General features: G+C 31.0%; 2 protein-coding genes across 2 annotated transcripts in view; both read right to left on the reverse strand.

Moving 5' to 3' along the window:
• Window positions 1-119: 119 nt before the first annotated feature.
• On the reverse strand, window positions 120-1,890 carry LOC146538927 (NFU1 iron-sulfur cluster scaffold homolog, mitochondrial-like). The gene is made up of 5 exons (XM_085185508.1): window positions 1,728-1,890; window positions 1,423-1,649; window positions 1,159-1,344; window positions 888-1,075; window positions 120-334 (listed from the first exon to the last, which is right to left on the reverse strand). Exons 1-5 carry the CDS (start codon window positions 1,796-1,798, stop codon window positions 203-205), a joined length of 804 nt encoding a protein of 267 aa, XP_085041634.1. The 5' UTR covers window positions 1,799-1,890; the 3' UTR covers window positions 120-202.
• A 989-nt stretch (window positions 1,891-2,879) lies between these two features.
• The window catches only part of spz3 (Spaetzle domain-containing protein 3), a 31,182-nt gene continuing 10,705 nt past the window's right edge, over window positions 2,880-23,356 (reverse strand). The window contains exons 3-7 of the mRNA XM_085185507.1: window positions 18,881-19,002; window positions 7,895-8,019; window positions 7,286-7,483; window positions 6,975-7,100; window positions 2,880-4,735 (exon numbers count right to left, since the gene is read on the reverse strand). Coding sequence (XP_085041633.1) covers window positions 4,579-4,735; window positions 6,975-7,100; window positions 7,286-7,483; window positions 7,895-8,019; window positions 18,881-19,002 — 728 coding nt within the window. The 3' untranslated portion in view covers window positions 2,880-4,578. The remainder of the gene's footprint in view (window positions 4,736-6,974; window positions 7,101-7,285; window positions 7,484-7,894; window positions 8,020-18,880; window positions 19,003-23,356) is intronic.

The raw sequence follows: 23,356 nt of genomic DNA on the forward strand, positions 1-23,356 counted from the left end.
AATTCGGCGGAAAGTGGAAACGGAGTTTCTTAATACGAGCTGCTGCCCTGCTGTGTGCGGGTTACAGCAACAAGCACATATCGCAACACTGCATAATATGCAAAAAAATAAACTGCATCTAATTACATAATCATTTTATTAAACTATAATATTAAAAATATACAACATAAACTTCTACATGCTTAATTCAACTATGTACAATTCATTCCTTTTTTTCTTTTGCTTTTAACTGTTCAAATTCTTTAAATACTTTGTCGCTCAATTTATCGCCTTCATCATCAATTTGCTCCACAGCCACTACTTCTGGAATATAAAACTGCATCATATTTTGCACCTGTAATATAAAAGTATTTTTAATGCCGAGAAGTTAGGGTTAAGACATTTTCTTCGTAGCTTGTATAGGGTGGCATAGTTCAGTATTAGCTGGAAACCAGAGCAAGGCATATTTATTTCCAGTTTGCAATGACATTGTGCAACATTAGGTTCTCAACCTAATTAATCTCTGAAATGGCTAAATAATGAAAACAGAAAATGAAAAATTTTAGCATTTGATTTCTTTTTGATCAGCATACTAAATATGCATATAAAACTATTTCCTCTTGTGACTGTGTGTTTAATCACATATAAATTAGGCGGCATACATATGAGGCATATGAGAGAATCCAGAGTGCTGTATAATTGGAAGATTCAGATTACTGGATATAAAAAACATGTTTTTTCAATACTCCAACATATATCACTAATAAATAACTATATGGATTTAAAACATTTTTTAATTAGTGTGTGTTGTGCAAATTGTCATCCTTGTTCAAATATCTTTTCTGTATATACTTCACAGAATTGCATTCTGAGTTTGCTAAATATACATTATTTTCATTATTACTTACACCATTCTTTAAGGTCACTATAGAACTGGGGCATGATGAGCAAGAGCCTTGCATTTTAAGTCTTAGGATACCATCCTTAAAGTCAACAAAAAGAACATCTCCACCATCTTCTTGTACGGTTGGCCTTATACGGGTATCTAATAATTCTTTAATCATTTGTACTATTTCATCATCATCTTCATTTATTTCTACAAAAAAAGTTATGATTTTACAATCACCATTTTATTTTCCAGGGATGATGATACATTATTTGCCTACTAGAGTTACTTACGAGTATCTCCAGATGGTTTAGCATCAGTTACAATTGGAAGTCCACTAGCAAAGAAGTCCATAACAGTAGCAAATATTTCAGGCTTCAAAATCTTCCAGTCCACATCATCATCTTGTTTCGTAACTGTTACAAAGTCAGAGCCAAAGAAAACTGCCTTTACTCCCTCAATACGAAATATCATCTTTGCTGAAATATTAGGTTATTAATACATTTATTTGATTTATATTTAGTAATTTTTTTGTTTTCAATAGCTTTCGTAATTACCTAATGGGCTACATTGGGCAGCTCCAATGTTGGGAAAATCTAGTGTCTGTCCGGGTTCCAAAACTTTGGTTCCTGGTAAAAATTTTAAGCTATTTGGATTTGGTGTTTCTTGAGTTTGTATAAACATAGTCCGGCAGCCACAGCTGTTAATTAAGGCTGTTTTAAATGGTTTTATCATTATGTTGGATCCTTGTGACAATCCAGAAAAGAATTTCAAATCAGTGTATCTAAAGAACAGTAAAATGTATCTGTAATAAATATTGTATAACAAAATAATATTATACCATATTTAGATTAAAACTTACAAGTACGTTGCACTGTACAATTGTTTACATTGTTTTCCCATTCGTAGGATTCTTAATGAGTTTCGAAGCATTTTCTATATTTTTATATGATACGACGTATTAAATTAATAAATTTTCACTTGCGGCAAATTTCATAAAAATACTTCAATCGAAACTGACATAAGAGATTTGACAATAGATTTTTTTTCTAAAATTGTAGATTTGTCTTCTAGGATTTCTGCCTTAAGTTATTGATCATGTGATATGGATCGTTATCTATATAATTTAAAATGTTGAAATTAATACTATGTTCATTAAATGTGTTCAAAAAATATTACGCTATGAAGATATAAAAAAAAGTTAATCAACATTATCGCCTAAACATAAACGTGTAACCCACCTATAGGTCGTTATGTTTCTAAAATTGAATTTTATTTTTCGACACTCCAATAAATATACTGTTTATAAATAATTATAATAAAATGATTGTACGTACGAAACTGATACATTTTTTGTGACAAGTGTTCAAATTGGCTAGTTGATTATTAAAATAAGATTATATAAAAATTGTTGTTCGTGGATATTTCTTTTTTCATTTATATTATTATTTGTGTGAAATCCGCTTCACGCTGTATCCCGCAAACAGCAGCGTAGGCAAAGGGAACAATAGGTGTTGAGACACTCCCTTTACCACTTTCCGCCAAAGTCTGAAGACATTGCGTTTTGAGTGGCGGTGCTCAAGGGCGCACTTTGCCTCGACACTAGAGCGAAGAAAAGAAAATATAAATTTCAATAAATATTTCATTTCCTCGAGTGGGGATTGAACCCAGAACCAGTAGTATATTTATACACAAATTGACATTATGAAGTTCTAAAAATAAAAATCCTAATCCATTTTTTTTTTAAAAACGTATAAAAAAATTAACATAACAAGATTTGAACTCACGTCTCTTGGCTGTAGCCCAAAGAATAACACTTGTAAAACGTTAAAAACATATTGATATTCTTTATCATTTAGATCTTTAAGATTAAGATTAAGATTATTGTATTAAGATATTTTTAGTAGTTTATATTCAAGGGTATTTAGTGATTTGTGTTTTTTTTTTTCATTTAAGTATAATAGATACCGTAGATACTAGATATCGTATAATGTTAGAACATTAATAAAACGTAGACAGTAAAAATTATTTAATGAATTCATTTTTTATAATTATAAAAAGATTACAATGAATACTTAAGCATCTTAAGCAAGGAGAGGTACTCGTATATAAAATCAAAGCTGTGTCAAAGATACACTTATTTTTTATTGTACCTAAGCTATAATAACTGTGCAATTAATACTATTTGTTATAAGTCCTTAAAATTACAGAAATTAATATGTTTTTAGATTACTTAAAACCTTAGACTTCTCACCTTAGTTCACTGTACTTACAAATATTTTTGTTTCTTTTCAAATTACGTAACAAATTAATTCTAAGTTTTTGAATATAATTAAATAATTTACAAACACAAGATGGCAGTGTTACTATAGTTAATATTTAAGCAACTTAAAATATAGAATTATATATCCCTTTAGCATACAACATTTTTATATTTTATAGTACTCATATAATATCAATTTAATAAGTTTAAAAGTTTTATAGTGATGTCGAGATCTCGTCATTTTATAAAGTATGTCATTTAATTAAATCAATTTCCAAGTAACCATGGAAATTAATTACTAATGATCAATAATTATCCGTAAAAGGTAGTATACTTGAAGTTTATTAACAACTAAGACTTAATATAAATATTTATTTAATAGCTCTCAATCAACTAACACTAGATACATAAAAAGACATGATGTTATTTTAGTAACAAATTATATATTTAAAAAAAATATATCTATAAATATAGAGGATCAAAAATAAATAAAATCTAAATATAAAAATTCAAAAAATTGAAAAGATTTAAAAAAATTGAATGATTAGATTCAGAAGTATTTTTAAATAAGAGATTTGAATATGTTTATATGTCATAGCATAATTTTATACATTATATAGATATTACGATAAAATTAATAATTCATATTGGATATTATAATAATTGCATTTACTTATACGATATGTTTGAAAAAAATAAATAAGAAGATTTTTTATTATTTAATGAAGTTTTTACAATTGTGTTCATAGCTGAACATTTAAAAAAAATAGTACAACCCACAGAGTGAGACAGAGCGATAAGATGGACCAGTCCGCGAGGTCTAAGTTGAGCTTTGCGTTTGTGTGAGTGTTCATAATATAAGTAGGTGTAATGACAATTGCTTGGCTTTAACGATGTTTTATTGCTTTTTAACAACCAACATACACCTCTAGTACCGATAGCAGCATTGGTCTGACTCCACCTCACAAATAGCTAACCCGAATTTAAAAAAAAAAAACCTTTTACTGTTACACGAACGAATAGACTAATAAAGTAAAATAGAGCTTTAATATCTTTCAGGTGTTTTTCAGGGTCCAGGCTCCCTGGAGAATATCTATAGATATGTCCATGCTCACGCATATGTAAAGCTTAGTTTATGCCTCGCAAAATGCTTTGTAAAATACTGCTTTTATAAAGACAAAAATTATAAGGGCATTATCTATATTTATAACCATATGTTGTAATTGAAGACATGCATGGATGATAGTGATATCTCGTAAATCGTAAATATTCGAATCGCTAAAGCGAATTTTATTTGAAGAAAATCGATTTCACAATGTCCAAAAGGTTACATAAGCTGTTAATCATTCTTTTTTTTTTTAATCATTCATAGAATTAAATTACATACAAAACTGCAAAAATCAATTCTTTCTAATGAAATATTTAATTTATATAAATAATTATAATTACACTAAGGTTTACATCGACAAACACAACACGAAGGGAATAAGAACCAATCCATGAAAATGCCGGCGCAGTCGTCGTTGGGGTCGTACGCGAGGAGGCGGTGCCACTTGTATTTCTGTTCACAGCCGCAGTCGCCTGAACATCTTGATGTTGATTGTTTACTGGAAGTATATGTAGAAAATTATTTATATATTAATTATAATATGTATATGGGCATATCATGAGGATATACCGTCATATTTGACTGTAAACATGACGGTTGTGGGTTCGATTCCACATCAGGAGAAATGTGAGAAATTACTTTCAGAACTTCCAGCGTGGCGTTGAGTTCTACCATTCAACAGCGTAGCGTCTTTAAAATTGGGCAAAAGTATGAAATAATGACATTAGGTTCCTTCTTCTCACCGAGCTGTACGCAGTGATATAGTGTGAAGATAAAAAACGAAAGATATAGAAATAAAAAAAATATATATGTCATACTAATATTATGTATTATATATTTTTTGTTATGTAATATATATGCTATTCTATACGTATATAAATATAAAAAAGAATACTAGCGCGTTGAATGTTGAGAAATAATGCAGACGTAACATTTTAGTCATATATTCGTTATTTCATTTGAGCCGGTTTCTTCGAGAGAAAGTAAAAGGCCATAGTACTACGATACATAAGTATGTAAACCTACTTATGAGGAAGTTAATAAAATAACAATTTTTTATAGTTCAAGGTCGAGTAGTAATTGTGTGTAATTTTTTAAATTAAGTAGTCGTCGTATAAGTTTTTATGGCTTAGTAATAAATATATTAAAATCTTTTCTAAGGAATGCAGGTACCTACAATATTTTTGAATACTACTTTTAATATTAAAAAAATTGACAATTTTTTTTTTAAATATCAAGAATTCGGCGGAAAATGGGGAACAAAAATATCTTAAACGCATTAAGAATGTCTTAACACTAGGTTTTGCAGGTTCGTTTTGTTTAAAAAAATAAAAAAATTATAATCTTATCATCGAAATACTTCAATATGTTGGAGAATTATATGAATAGATTTCCTATAACATTGTAGAGTGCAGGTTATAAAATTAAATATTGATATATTAAAATATACTTAATGATTCTTGGCCAATAAATTTTACCTTATTTGGCTCTAAAACGTTTCCAATAATTATCATATTTCTTGTAAAATATTTTTTATGTTTATTCTTTTTAATATATTATATTATTATATTTCATTGAAATTCGTATAGTTTAAAATTTAAATAAATTTTTCATTGTTCAAAATGTTTTATTGTTAAATAAAAATAATAATAAATATTGTACGATCGTTAAATTATCGATAAATTATTAGTGTTTTATCTAATTACATTTATAAAATGAGAATATTTTTATCAGCTTCACGCTGTATCCCGCACACAACAGGGTAGGTAGATCGAACCTAATATTAAGATACTTCCCCATTCTCCGCCGAATTCTGAAGGCATTCCAAGTCTAGTAGCGGAATTCAACGCCGCGCTAAAGCGCGGTAAACCTCTCGAGCGAAGCAGTGGCGTAGCTAGGGTATTTGCTGCCCGGTGCGGCTTGGGGACTTGATGCCCCCTTTCCTGTTGATGAGTTCTAAAAAAAACGTGATCGTCGACGTTGAGTTCTAAAAAAAACAAAGTGATCGTAGACGTTGACTTCTAAAAAAAAAAAGATCGTCGACGATGAGTTCTCGACTTTCATGCCCCTTTTTTCTTGATGAGTTCTAAAAAAAAAAGTAATCGTCAACTTTGATGCCCGGTGCGGCTTAGAGGACTTGATACCCTTTAAAATGGTATAAGGTCTAAAAAACAAAGAAAAAACACACTGATCATCGACTTTGATGCCCTTTTCCTTTTGATGCCCGGTGCGACCGCCCCGCTCGCACCCCCCTAGCTACGCCACTGGAGCGAAGAAATGAAAATATAAATTTCAAAAAATATTTTATTTCATCGAGTAGTAATCAATATTTAACACACAAACAATATTTAACACACTTCGAGACTAGCCTCAAATGTCAACATGAGTCCAACCCAAAAGTCCGATTAATGATACTATTGTATCATATTGTAGTGAGTAAAACGAAATTAAATGTTAAATATTATGTAATTTAAAGCAACCATTCATGTTTCATTATAAGCAAGAAAAAAAAATTTAAATGTTTTACGATTTATAGTAATCCGATTATTATATAAATTTGTCTTTCCCTTTTTATAAAGAAAAATAATAACGTAACTTATGAATTCATGACACCAATATATAGACAATTGGGAAAGAAATGGAGAACGGAGTGTCTTTACACTAGGCTCTCCCTGCCTTTCCAGCTATATACGGTATGCAGCGGAGAGCTAAAAAACGAAAAAAAAAGATTATTTTACCTGCACACTTCTTGATGTATAGCCTGTTCGAAGTGCATAGTATTAACGATCGCTCTTAGTTTCCTCGCGGAGTTCAGCGCCCAGTATGGGGTCATTATCTCCGTTTTACTCTCACATGCGTCTATCCTGGAATATTAGATTTGTTTTTTTAATGCTCATTTTTATAAATTATAAGGGAAAACATGTTTTTTAAACAAAAAGAAGGAGAATGTAATAAAAGATTTAAGCATTCGATCAATTCAGTGTTTCAAAAAATTATTAGATTTAAATTTAAATATATCAAAAAATCTAAAAAATAATAAGAAACTCACCTCCCAGTATTATTAACAGCTTGCGCATCAGGCAGCGGCGGCTTCGCCTGCCGCACGTGCCTGAAGTACGAGTCCCCCGTGTGCACGTCCGGCACGCCGGGCGCGCGACGCACGCGTGCCCCGCCCGGGATCGTGAACGAGCCGTACATGCGTTTTATTAACGCTTTGTTCTCGTCTATGAATGTTTCTATTTTATCTCTGGAATTATTATTTGGGTGTTATAAGTAAAAAAAATATTTCTTATGTATATATGGACAGAAGTCTTCCGTATCAGTATAATTAATACAGATTCTATATAATATGTTTATTAGGGAAGAATATTTATTTATTTATAAGAGAAGAAGAGAGAAGAGAACCCATGGTGCAGAAGCACAAGCGTGCAACTGAAAGAGTAGCGATGTTGAGTCCAATTCTCTCTTAATTAATGTAAGTAATTTAAATCTTAGGTCATAATATTTTTGTTTATAGAAACACTAAAATTCAATATAATAATAATGACAGACTAACTTTCCAGTCTGTCATACATGATCTATACCATAAATTTATTTCGAAAATACACACCACAAGCCCACGAATGCAAATTAGAGAAACAATAAAATGAATACTCACAAAGGATAAGTATTGCCGGCGGTCGGACAATAGAGTTGAAAGTTTCGTTTCACGCAAGGCACTCCTCTGATAATCTGACCTTGGATCTCGTAACCCAAGGCTAGAGACAGGGCAGTCCACAAGATCTATAAAAAAAATTATAATAAAAAAAATAGCATAATAGATTGTTTATCACATTTGTCAAACACGATAATTATATTCTATGCGGATCAAGCGACATGTATATTAAGATTTCATTTGGCGCCATTGTTAACTGATTTTTTGTGGTTTAAATAAAAAAAACAATAAGAAAACAAGTGTACCAACTTTAAATAACAAATTACGAAATATTTTTTTTAAATAATTTGTTTTAGTTAGAGATATTTAAAAAAACAGAGATATTTATATTTCTTACATATGTATATATTTTTTATGTATGTGGTTTGTTTTGTATGTCTGTATGTACCACGCAATTCAAAGTAAAGAATAGAGCAATGCGTCAATAGGGTGTCAGCGCGAAATGCATAAAAAACAAATTGTAAAGTAATTAAAAATAATCAAGATGCTAGAGAGGAGATAAGAAACTAATTATATAACTAAACATAAGTGCCTTTACCTATTGCGCTTATGAGCATAGCTATATTTTTAAAAATATTCGTTCTGATACTACGGTAAAGCGCGGCGTTAAGATCCGCTGCTCAACACGCAATGTCTCAAGAATTCGAAGGAACGTGTGGAACAGTGTCTACTACAGTAGGTTACCTGCTATATACAATAATTTTTTTTATATTAAGAATAATTAGGCGTTAAGGTATTAAAACCTTCAAAGATCATTTTTATGGAAGTAGTTAATAGGTTAATGGTATCATAGTGTGTTATTGCTTAATAATGTATTTGTGTAATATGAAAACTGGAACCTAGTGTTAAGACAGTTCTTTCCACCACTTTCCGCCGATTTCTTAAGACATTCAGTGTTGAGTGGAGGATTTAAAAGCCGCTCTTTGCCTCGTTTTCAGGGTTAAGAAATGAAAATATTAATTATTTTATATCCTCGGGTGAGAATCGAATCCACAACTTTTACAGTCGCACTATTGTGGCCCTGCGCCACGACTGGCCTCAATCACGACACTTGCACTAGCCTGTTTGTAAAGATTTGCTAAATTTAAAAGTACCTAACTACTTATAAAAAAAACTTATTCTCAATTATGTTAGTACAGAAAAATATATGAATTTTATGAGGTTTTCCCGTAATATTTTTTTCCGTGTTGCAGTAATTTTGTTTTAATAAGTAGCAATAAAATATGGGGAATTTGTCGTCGTTTCTTAAGTAATAATAATATTTCGCTTAAAAAAAATCATATAAAATGAAATGAGTCACTAGTTGAAATGAAGGGTTTAGTAAAGAGGTTATTACCACAATATTTTCTTCTATTTCTCTATGTGTAATAACTACATATGCCAATAGTCGACAAATTACTTAAATTTTAACAAAAGAAACATATTTCTCAAAAATTAAAACTAAATTAATAACTACTGAGTAATAGAAAAAAAAAACAATTAAAAAAACTCACATTTACAAACGTAAAGCATCGTAACACCATATTAGCTACCAGAATTCGTTGTTTAATTAAGACGTCCGTCTCTAACACTGTGTTAATTATTATATAAACTTATCTAAATCTAAAACAAGTCGATCTTAAGACGGTTGCGAAAAAAAGAAGTTATTCGCGGTGCGCGTACACAATGACTAGAGATCCGAAGATACATCCGGTGGTTTGGTGTTAACGGCGTGACGTGATTTTAGCTATGACTAGTTGCATGTGGTTTTTGAATTATATTTCTTATTATTAATATATAGATAGATACTAGTTTCATAGGACTTTTTTGTTATTTTTATGGGAAAATAGCACATTTATTTAAGGAGCACAGGCCGCCCTCCAACCAGGTGGACCGACGACCTTAAGACAGCGGGAATCCGTTGGATTCAAAGGGCCTATGTCCAGCAGTGGACGTTGAAAGGCTGATTGATGGATGGATGGGAATTTTGGGGATTTATATAAAAAAATATTTTTTGATTTTGTGTATTTGTTTAGAATAATGACAACAACGAAAATGTGTTCACCAAAGGAGTTTTAAATCAATTTTGGAAAAAGAGATATAAAATTTTTCTGTTAAATCGACAAATTATTTCAAATTTGAAACCAATTCTGTTCAAACTAAATTATTTCCATACATTGAATTAATACAGAAATTACATATATAAATTGTTAATTAATTGTAATCATATTCATTAAACATAACTTACTAAGTTTTACTGGATTGGCACAAGTAAGGAATTATATTAAAATATTTATTTAAGCATATATTAAACAGATTGTGAGACCGTCTTGGCGCAGTGGCACAATGCTAGTGGGTTCGATCGCTACTCGAGAGAATGAATTATTATTTCATAATACTTTCATTTCTTCGCTCTAGCACGGAACGCGCCGAAAAATTCGGCGAATAGTGGATGACGAAGTGTCTTGACACTATGTGTTCGGTCTGCCTACCCTCCAATGCGCAGGATACAGGCGAAGCTGATTTAATTTTTTATTTTATTAAAGACAATGTAATTCACAGGGTTGTGCAAATGCTGACATATACATACAAACATCAATGCATATAGGACGTTCTTATCGCACGCTAAATCAGAAGGTTGTGAAGGAAACAGTGGAGTGATAAGAATTATAATGGTAAGGGCTACATTCCACGAATGCGAAAATATCATATATCTTAGCATCTAAATAAAATCCATGCTGTCCACCGCCAGGATATATTATGACTGATATAAAATAGTATTTGAATTTCAAGTGGCATCTACGACAATTTGTACATGCTTGGAATCTCGTTATAGTAATAGTGTATTGGAAGAATAATAATATAGGCATTATTTGGATCGTTTTTAAAATGATTCGATATGTTTTTTTTATTTTCTTAAATCAGCTTCACGCTATATCCCGCACACAGTAGGGTCGGTAGGAGCCTGGACAAGACACTCTGTTCTACATTTTCCGCCGTACTCTGGAGGCACTGCGTGTTGAGTGGCGGAATTTAACGCCGCACTTTGAAAATATTAAATATTTAATTTCCTCAAGTGGGCATCGAACCCACAATCTATAGCGTTCAAGTCACACATTGTGCTTCTGCTCCTCAATTCGCTGAATTATTTGTATCGATTAAAATTAAATCGATACGTTTTTTCTATTTTATTATCGATTTATATTAATATTGATTTATAGCATATAAAATTACGTAACACATCAAAATGGAAAACTGGATCGCGTCATTAATTTGGCAAGCGAACGTTGTTTGGCAATTTAAAACGATTCTCTATATATTAGAGGCAAGTGTGTCAATAACCTTGCTTGGCTCAAATACATTTACATATATATATGTATATATATATATTGGTGGGTAAAAACCTCCGATGCGGTACACGGCCCCTGTCTCGTTCGTACAGTTCGTTTTTTGTTATATAAAAATTTTTATGTAATTTTAAGATGTTGAAGTTTTGTATTAAATGTATTAATTTATTTATATGTAAAAAGATACATTATTCATGTTACAAGTAATCTTTGCAAATCGTTTCTTTTCTAATCTTAAATATCTAGTAATCTTTTCTTTTTGTTACTTATATAATTGAGCAAAATTTAATAATAGATATATTACATAGTTATCCTATAATATATATAGTAGAAGAGGAAGATATCTGAAGATCATGCTTATTATAATAGTATTCAATACAAAAATGTTCATAAAAGGTTATGGAGGCACTTGCAATTCTCTTAAGTAAAGATTTATCGCCATCTGTACTTGTATACAGAAGCTCACCTGTCAATAACTCACGGTTATTGAACGATTCATTTGAGAATAGCATCGCCAGACAATAAAATATTGTTTTATTAAATATTTCATATATATATTTTTTATTTAACTTATATTTTAAAGTGCACTTGTTCCCTCATCGAAGCTTTTAAATTACCTTGTATTTATATTATACAGTTGGCAAATCGTCATATTCCGTTCCTTTGGGGACACTTACGTTCCACACTTTCCTTCAAATTTTGGAGGCATTGCTACTTGAGTCGTGGAAGTCGAAGTTTTGCCTCGTTACCAAAGCTAAGAAATGAAAATATTAAATATTTCATTTCCCTACTAGAGAAAATGAAATCGAACCCCTACTATGCCGGGCTTACAGTCGCACTCTTGTGCTACGCTATGTCTGGCCTCATATACAATATTTAATGGTTCCCAAAAAAAAATTAACTTTAATAATATAATTCATATTACAAATTATAATATTTGTGTAATTATGTCATTATTTAAGCTTCCTTAAAGATTCTAGTTAATTTTTGCATCGTTCAGTGTAGTCGACCCTCACGATTCTGAATTAATTATGTTTTGCTTTAACTATGAGTAATAACTAACGTTAAAAAGAATTAAACAAACGTATTTTTTAATATTATGATCTAATTTATATGATGCTTCTATTTTTTAATAGGCATGTCATGTCTTTAATTGGTAATATGAACTCATGATTAGCGAATGTAAATAAAAAATCGATTGAACGATCGAGCTTACTGTACTAATAAAATAATCTGATTCACGGCGCATCCCGTATCCCGTCCGTTTCTCACTTTCCGAAGAATTTTTCAAGGCATTGTGTGTTGATTGGCAAAAACGCCGGGCTTTTACCTTGGTGCCAAATCGAAGAAATAAAAATATTAATAAATCATATTTCGTATTGAATTCACAACTGTTGCCTCACAGTCACGCCCTCGTAAACCTGTGCCACGACGGGCTCCAAAACTGCAGTTTACCCTACTGTGGTGTGTAAATATCGATTTTAGTTAAAACAATCATTATTTATCTATCTTTAGACAAAAACGTTGTCTAAATATACATATAAAAAATAATGATATAATTTAATGAAACGCAGGTGGGCTTAATGATATTTTGTGAGCATCGCAGCTCGCATGTACAAATATGTTCTAGAGGTCACCAGAGAATAGGTAAATACTTGGAATACTTAATTAGACATTTGAACCGCTGTTTTGCACGGATTGTGTCGTGAATACAATTGATGGATCTTGTCTATGGAGTCTATGGTTATATAATTTAGTTAATATAGAAATTTGGATTTGATTGATACAGTCTTTATTTTTTATTTCAGAAAACACTTGGATGTGACTGTAAATGCGACGGGTTGTAAAATTACATATTAAAGAAAGTGGAGAGCGGAGTATCTTAACACTAGGCTTCCTCTGTCTACCCTACTACTTGCACTATACAACGTAAAGCTAAAAACAATTGCATTTATACATAAAGCATTTAATATTTAATACTTTATTTAGCAAGCCGTGTATGGAATTTACAAGCAATTAGTTCTTTACAATGCGAGTCTCGATTTAAGTATAAAATAAAATTACTGTCTTATACATTACGCGTAGTCAGTGCATGCGTACGACTTTGACATTTAAAATAGATAGCGAAAAAAATTGATTCATATTTAATTTTTATAGTAAACTAGTTTTAGACAATAGCTTCGTTCCCATTGAAAAATCTAAATAATTATAATTACTTTATTACTGATAGACTACGGAGGAAAAACATATATCTCTTAATGGATTCTCCTGCATAAAAAGATTTTTTCAATTCGAAGTAGTAGTTCCTAAGATTATCGCGTTCAACCAAACAAAGAAAATCTTTAAAAGAAACAATATTAATTCTCATAAATTATAGTACAAAATATTATATTAAACGTTTCTTTAAATAAGATATTAATATATACAGAAAGTTTTCTCTTGCCTATTGAATATTCATAGATGCAACCTTCTATAATGGCGGCGTGTGGGCAAATAAAAGCGATGATTGCGACTAACGGTATTGCAATATATTTTAATTAGTCGACTTCCTTATTAGAACATGGATATCTTAATGTCTTTATAGCTTTATCACGTTCGGTCTTGATTAACCAATAATCTATATGGAATTTAGGATGAAGTTCCTAGGTCGTAAATAAGGATGGCAGCTTTTATTTGGGGTGTCCTTAGGTGTTTTATATAAAATGTGGTAGAAATAAGTAAATAGTAGCATGTTATTAATTATGGGAGTAAATCATTTTTATTTTTTTCATTAGAAATAACAGATTTTAGATTAACATTTGTTCTTTTAAATATCAAACTATTTTCATTCATCCATTTCAATCTTTTTTATCTTTTCCGAAGTTGCAAGCCTAAAATAATTTGAAGTTCAAAACTTAATTAGCCTAATATGTATTATTTCTTTTATGGGAAATAGTTAAAGACTTAGAAAAAAAACTATTTTCTTTATCTGGAACAGAAAATAACCTATATTTAACGTAGATACATTTTTAAGGGATTGTAAGTTGCTTTTAAAGTATATGAGGAATGTTGGCAATATAAATACTAACAAAAAAAGATAAAGAAATTTAAACAACAGTTAAACTCTAAATTATAATTAATTCTAACAAAAATATTATTTAAAACAAAGCCATCTGTAGCCGTATATAGTTCAAGGTTTAGCAAAAACTCGTGCGATGCTAAGATGATAAATCATAATTCACTAGCAAAGGTTAGCTCCTTGGCTTAGGAACAAGGTGAACGTTCTTTTGCTGTATAAGGATAAGTTATATCATTTAGGTTACTATCACGTAATCACGCGTATCACGCACCACGTATCACGTACCACGTATGCTATATCAGAGCCCACGTGTTTATTCTGAGTAAGGCGCTCTCGACATTGCTGCGACGTGACTCTTGCGTTTTTTTGGTCTGGGAAAATTTAATAGGTTAAAGAGACTATTAGAATTTACTAGATTTATTTTAGTCAATTCTAATTCTTTTATTATTTAATAAATATTTATCACTATTACATTCGTAAAAAAAATAAATTGGGAACATTGTCAAATAATTAATAGAAAACTAAGTATTTAAGGCAAATTTAAAAACGCTACTCCTATAGAGCAATTTCTCTGTTAAATTATTTAATTTATAATCTTAATATTATGGAACTTGTGTATTTGAACTCGATAGTGCATATAAAGTAGACTATCGAACACTAGTCTATCAGAGGCTATAAGCTGTTATACATAACGTCAATAATTTCATCGAATGGAAATCGAATCCAAAACCTCTCCCGTTCACATTCTCATGCTCATGAGACCACCACGACTGATCTCTAAGGCTCTAGCACTGTCACACGCATAAACACGTACACTGTTTACATATATTATATACATATTTAAACGAAGTGCGTGGTTGTTGGCCGAGCGGACGTTTCCTGTGGTCCTACGCTGTCGCAATTCTAATAAGTGCTATGGCGGACCGGTATGATCGTATTGCTCTTGTTTCCCTTGCACCCACTGTTTATTCTATTTGTCAATTTTGAGGTCGTAAAATTTATCTAAATTTATATGAAATCAAATCAGCTTTCCCGCTGTATCCCGCATATAGCGGGATAGGAAAAGGGAGCCTAGTGTTAAGACTCTATCTATGCGGAATGGACTCACTAACTTTCCGTAGAATTTTGGAGGCATTGCGTGTTGAGTGGGGGAACTCAACACCACGTTTCGCCTCGACACTAGAGGGAAGAAATGGAAATATAAATTTAAATAAACATTTAATTTCCTCGAGTGGGGATCGAACCCACAAACAGTCGCACACTTGTGCCTCTGCGCCACAAGTGGTCTCAAACCTTGATGTCGTAAAATGTACCTAAATGTTTGAGTATAATTTATGGCTTCTACGTAAAAGCTTATCTGTATCTCCAAATTTGATTTACTAATTAACATTATTAAATTTTTGTCAACAGTTAAATGTTTTCTAAATGGAATCTAACTTCTAAGGATATTGAAGATTTAGTCATACGAGTATAACTATATTATATGAACGAATCTATGAAAGCTCATCTACAAGGGTATCTAGATGTACATATTAATTTTAATCTACTTTTAATTATTTATTTTTTAATTAAAATTTAATAATAATATTATTAGAAAAAATATTCTTATAACGCCGTCGTGGTTGCCGGAGAGTGTAGTCACACTCGGGGGAAAGAAATTGAAGAACGGAGTATCCTAGACACTGACACTAGGTCCCTAGGATCTCTCTGCCTACCCAATTATGAGCGTGAAGCTAAAAGAAATGGGTCATCCATCTTTAAGTTTCTAATTTTTGACGTATAAGCCTACCAATCGCATTAAACATTAAGAAAATTACTATTATTAAGAAGAATAAAGTAAATTTAACATTTTAATATCAAAATATTTGTACCCATTAAGTTATAAACGCGTACAAACTTGACACCAAGAACTCTACAAGCCAGCAAATACTACCTTGGTTCTAAATCATCTAATAGGTCAAAGTAATAATAATTATACTAAAATACTTGAACAAGCGGTTGAGAACTAGTTGACTGTAGTATACAAATGTTTATAGTATTACAGAAATTACCGTGTTTTTTAATTTGCTTCACGCTGTAACCCGCATTTAGCAGGGTACGCAGAGGAAACATAGTGTTTGGCACTCTGTTCTCCATTTTCTGCTCAATTTGGAGACATCGTGTATTGCCTCTAAAACATGCCGTCTTGCTTTTAAAAAATTAAAGCTGTTAAAAATAGCGAACATTTTGTGAATTAAATTCCTAGATATAGTGTTTTTTTTAGAACGAAGACCGAACTGAAAAAAATGTGATAGTAAAACCGTAAGAAAAATGCGTGTAATAAAACCGTTAAATGAGACGTGCGCAGGCGCGACAGTCGCATACACAGACGAGTAGTGTATAATATCTTTCTCTTTCTCCCTCTTTCTTTTCGTTCTCTCATCCCTTCTCTTTCTATTACCTTACCTTCGTTCCTACTTGGTGTCCCACGACACCATTTTAATTTTTTATTCTCCTTGCACAAATTCACACAAATTATCGCCTACAGTTTAAGTAACGAAATTGTCAACGCTTTCTAAACGCCTAGCTTTTAACACCTACGTATGACCAGTTCAATCTCACTTTATTATCGTTTAATATACAATAATTACTGATGGCTGATATAAAATGATGAATGTATTTATAGTATGAAATTTATGTAATAACAATTATTGTTTCGTCAGTCCGTATATCAAATAATTCAATTGAGTTTAAGTATTAGATTCTGATGCTTAGACTTAGAGAGATGAGGCCATCTTGGCGCAGGGCAGGGTTGACTGTAACGAGGCGATAGTGGATTCGATTTCAGCTCGAGGAAATTAATTATTATTGTGTTGTTTTTATTATAAAGTACAAAAAGGCGTTTATTATAAAGTAGAAAAAGGCGAAAGGCGTGGAAGATTTGTATATTATAAAAGTAGTAAGGAAAAATAAAAAACTCTATAATTTTAAATTTCTATTCTTAACATTAAACGGGATAAGCCAAAAAAACTTAACAATTTAATTAATTTTATGTTTTTTATGAAATTCATTGGACTAAAATTTAAATTTATACGTTATTTAAAGATATTTTTTATTGGCCTTTACGTCAATCCTAGAAATGTTTGTATATTGGTTATTGGAGCTACTTACAAGATAAGTTAGTTTTGCTTGAAAATATACAGACATTAACTGAGATTGGTCATTAAAGTTACAATTAAGTGGCCATTACTCACTCGACCGTTCCATTTACGACAATTTTCTACTAGATACATTGAATCTACGTAATTACAACAAAAACTGAGTAATACAAACAACACTTAGGAATGTATGAAATGATGTCAAAGTAATAAATAATATGGTAGTGACTAAGCAAATGGTATATGTATGTTTCATATTAAAAAATATTTCAATATACAAGATATATATATATTTATATAAAGAAATTTCCACCGTGGGAACCTTTTGTAAAAGAAGCAATTTTTTTTTCATTTGGTTCGATATGAACATATAAATATATTTTTTTATTTTATAAGTATAAAAACTTTCGTAGATATTCACAATTTATTCATACAAATATGAAATAATGCCAAGAAAATTAATATACCAAGTAGTTATTATGTAATAGTTATTTATAACTTCTTATAACATTTATAAAAATATTATTTTTTCTATGTTCTTTTTTCGCTCTAGGCTCTAACATTTGTATAGAAGATTAAATTGTTTTGTGGGAAGAGGAAACCTTATAACCTAGTGTTAAAACACTCCATTCTCATTAAAATACTTCCGTTCCTCACTAAATATTTTACTCTTCTGAGTGTGAAGCCAATTCACAAGCGTCGTACGCTTGTGCCCCTGGGGCACGACGGCCTCGTAATTAAATTATTATTAACAACATAGAGAAAGTAAGTTATTAATAATAAAATAACATATTATTTCTTATTACTTCACTTGGCTTGACACCAAATGAACTGCAACAGTCACGTTTAATCATGACTGACTGACTGTTTGAACTATTTAAGTTAAACAATTTTCATTTGCTCTAATGGTTTGTAAATTACTCAATGACCAATGACCAAAGGCAGTAGACCTTCTTGCAGGTGATAATTGGTTTTTAACTAGCCCAGCAGTTTATACTTGTTTATTATTAATAATATAAGTAATATGTGTAAAGTATGAGATTTAGCGCAAGGATTATTTACGTTATGCCTATATATCTCTTTAGTCTTTAGTTTTAAGAACATTATTAATAATTTGACAGTCGTGATACAGGGGCACTACGTATAACTGGAAATACTACAGGGTGTGGATTCGATGCCCAATCGAGGAAATGAAATATTTAATGTTGCCAGAGCAAAAAAATTGTTTTTTTTTTGTATTTTTTAAATATTATTTCTATATTATGCTTATTATAATGATTTATTGAAGTTTAAATCTTTTTGAATTTTTTATAGTGAAAATTAAAGAATATAGAGTTATTACACTATATAATTATATTTAAAGCTAATCATTTAATAATGAATAACTAGTATTAAAAAATAAACTTACCGGTATTTGATAAAACGATCCATTGTTGACTGTGGGGTAAGAGGTGAGAGGCACCACGGGAACTGAACCATTTCTTAATAATATGGGACCCTGGAGCGGCGTTACTGCTTGTTGGCCAGAATCTGAAAATTATTAAGATAAAATTTGTACCAAAAGAAATGTAGAGACATTTTATAATTTAATTTATTGTATACTAGCCGCTAAACCGGTCCGCGGCTTCGCCCGCTTAAACTGAATTATTTTCGTCAACTAATAACATTACCATTTTAAAGACAATATCAATACATCAATTCAAATTGTCTAAAACTTTTTTGTTTGTATTATTGTTAGTATAATACTTTTATTTTTGATACTTGAGCCCCTGCGCCTGACTAGCCTCATAAGTGTTCATAAAGTTAAGCTTTATAAGTTATTTCAACTAATTCCTGCGAAATTCTAGTATTAGTAATAACATATTATGACCTCCTCATACATATTTAGCTTTCAAGAGAAAATATTGAAGATTATGTAAGTATTTATGTAAAAATTCAAAAAAATATGTTGAAATAAATCAGTTCTTGCTAAATATTATACAAAAGCTAGACTACATATGTAGATCAATAGATGTCTAGATAAATAATAGATATTTCTAAACTGTGCGACAACTTAGGCATTAGTCAGATATTTCTTAACAGATGCATCTCATCGCGGTCAAGAGTTATGAAACTGCAAATCTTATATAGATGACTAGCGGCCCGCCCGCGGCTTCACCTGCGTGAACTACTTTATTATTAATTTCTGTCTCTATGAGTAGCTACGTCCTATAAGTGACGTCCATGCAAAATTTGAGACTCCTAGCACTTATAGTAACGAAGTTTCATACAAACTATCAACCCCTAAAACAACCCCTTAGGAGTCGAATGTTGCAAATTCTCGTCTTAGTGAGCACCTACGTCCTATAAATAACTCCTATGCAAAATTTGAGATTCCTAGCACTTGTAGTTTCTGAGATTTCGTGATGAGTGAGTGACCTTTCGATTTTATATATATATATATATATATATATATATATATATAGATGTATGGCTCAGGCCAGTCGTGGCATAAGCGTGTAAATGCGATAGTTGTGGGTTCTATTCCCATTCGAGGAAATGAAATGTTTAAAATTTATGTAAGTAATGTTTCGAGGCGCGGCAGCACCACCACTCAACTCACAATGCCTCAAGAATGCAACAGTGTCTTAACACTATGTTTCTTCTGCTTATACAGGTAGAGTTAAAAATATATATATATAAATATATAGCTAAGCCATTTCAGTAACTTATTGATATATTAAGTTTCGAAACATAAGGTTCGTTGTAAGATATTTTCAAATAAAATACAAGCGAAGTGTAATGTTGATAAATAAAATATATACAAGGAAAATTTATGTATAAATTTGAGTAGAGCTGTTGAAATATTCATTATTTCTAATGAAGACTTTACTATTAGAAAGCGATGACTAAAGTTACCTTGACAGCCATCTTTTATTTTTATTCATGTACGTATTATATATTACTATACTGATTTAAAATATTATTAAAAGTTTTTTTTTAGGAACCCATCGTGGCGCGGAGGCACAAGAATCATTTTTTTCGCTCTGGCAAAATGGCAAAAGTACGGCGTTGAGCTCCGCCAATCAACAAGCAAGGAAAGTGTGAAACGGAGTGTTTTAGCACTAGGTTCCCTCTGCTTACCCTGCTGCGGGATACAGCGTGAAGCTTCTTAAAAGTTTTAATAAAACTACTAAAGTCTGGGGTAACATTGACAGTAGACCTCGAACTAATTTCGATAACTTTTCCGTATGATACTATTGACTATTTTTTAATTTAATATGTTTATTTTAATTAATAAATGTAAATTTTAAAAACGAAGAGAAATTAGAATTCAGTATAAGCAAAACATAAATATATTTATAAAACTATTTATATATACCGTAGCGCGATGGTTGTGGGTTCAATCCCCACCAGAGGAAGTGAAATATATATTTACGTTTATATTTCCATTTCTTCGCTCTGGTATCGAGACAGACTGGTGCCACCAGAATTCGGCAGAAAGTGGAGAACGGAGTGTCTTAACACTCGCTTCCCTCTGCCTACCCCGCTGTGTGCGGGATACAGCGTGAAGCTGTTTTAATTATACAGGGTGGAATTGTCAGCACCACTTTAAATGAAACCACAGTTTTAACTACTCTATAAAAGCCTAATATAATTCGGAAAAAAAATAATTCCCAAAAATAAAAAAGTAATTTTTTCAAACAAAATAAATAATAAAATTATCGTTTTAAAATAAAACGCCATTTGTAAAGTATAACATAGGCACGCACACACTTACCTGTCAAATCGGAAACGTCGCACACGTATGTGTGCGTCCCACGAAATATAGGTATGGATAAAAATCGTGAAATGAAAAAAAAATCTTACTTCCAAACTGTTGAGGTACCTTGATTAATTTCTTAGGTGTGGGTTAGAAATATATTACCCTATATGCAGTTTCAATAAAAGAAGCTCTGCCTCTTCCACCCTGTATATAGATACAAAAATTTAACACTATTTATATTTAATATGGAAGTATATACTATGTTTGCATATAGCAATGAATTAATACGAGCACAAAGAAACAGGTCCAGTCACCCAAAGTAAGGTCGGTATTTGAAAGGGCTACCAAGATATTTGTGTTTCGATTTTCGTCTATTGTCACGCTCGATCGTTAATTCCTCATAATGGGTTTGGCTTCCGGTCCTATGTAATGTAATAATAGATATTTAATTAACGTTTAAGGCTATAGGTGGGATAGGTGTAGGTTCAATCTCTTTGCGGGGGAATGATAATATTCTAAATTAAAATAAACGTGGCTTCTAGTTTCGCATCATATGCTATATGTCGTGATAAACTTTATGTATATATTTAACGTAGGACGTCCTCCAGCTAGATGGGGTGACGATATTCGCAAGTGGCGGGCAGCGGCTGGATGCGAAGAGCTGAAGAACGAGCTCAATGGCGTGCCATTGGAGAGGCCTATGTCCAGCAGTGGACGAGGACAGGCTGATGATGATGATGATGATGATATTTTTAAAAATGAAAATGCTTACTCCATTTCTTGGAAAGTATGAAGTACATATATATATATTATTTTCTAGAAAACATTGTATTCCGTGAATTGAATAATAAATTGTAGCTTTTTACTATTATACACATACGAGTATTTCAATACAATCAAATTCTATACAACTAAGATATGCTTTATTTCTATTCTTTCAGAATTATAATAAGCTTTCTGTGTTATCCTCTAAATGAAATGTTCCGAGTGGGAACTGGCATGGTACCGCTTTTAAATATTTTATATTATTATCTATCACACTATAAATGGTTAAATAAATAAAACTAATGTTATTTATATTTTTATATAATGTTATTTATATTTCTATATTCTCCAAGATAAAATCTGATAACACTGATCAGTAAAGGGAATAGAGTGTTTTAGAACTATTTTTTGGATATCTTGATATATTATGCGGGATAGGGAGCATAGATAATAAAGCCAAATATGTATACATATTTTGGTTCTTTCTTAACATATATTTACTACAAATATATTTAAAAAATATATTTCTTTCTATATAGTAAAGGATTAAAATGAAGTCGTTCAAAATTGGCCTTTAAGATTATGAATAGAAATCCCTTAGATCAAGTAGGTATCTAAAACAATAGCATTAGCACGAGACAAAACAAAACATGTCTAACATCCATAGAGTTTTTTTTCTAAATACCAAGGATAATAATTTTACCTTGACTTTTAATGGATTGTGATATATATTTCTTTATTCATGCAAGTGCAAAATTGTATGAAATCAGCTTCACGCTGTATCCCGCACACAGCAGGGTAGGCAGAGGGAGCCTCGTGTTAAAACACTTCGTTTATTATTTTATTATAATAGTTGCTTTATTCTTGTAGTAATATTATTTTCTTGTACTAAATCACATAGAGTTAAACGTATTTTAAGCAATTTAAATATAAATTGAAAGTTAGTGTCAAAAAATATTTTTATATGCCTAATATATTTCAGTCGTTGCTATAATGAAAACATTTAAATTAAATATAATCTAAAGTAATATAATAAAGCGGAAGAGTTTGTTTGTTTGTCTGTTTGAACGCTAAGATCTCTGGATCTACTGGATCGATTTACTTTGTTTTTGTTTTGTATGAAAGCTGCATTCTTCAGAAGTGCTATAGGCTATATAATATTACATTACACATATATACTAATATATTAAAATATTTTCTAATTTGACATGCAATTTATTCTGCCATGTTAATAACAACCGTCGTCGCTACGCGGCCGCGTTCGTTACCGCGTCATTTTGATATTCATCCTTATGAAAATAAATATAATAGTCACTTTTAGCATTTCATCTAGATTGATATTATATTTCTATAGAAATTATATTCTTATATTTC

This window comes from Heliconius melpomene, chromosome 5, assembly GCF_056956725.1.
Source record: "Heliconius melpomene rosina isolate 202511_hmr_F chromosome 5, ASM5695672v1, whole genome shotgun sequence".
Lineage (NCBI taxonomy): Eukaryota > Metazoa > Arthropoda > Insecta > Lepidoptera > Nymphalidae > Heliconius > Heliconius melpomene.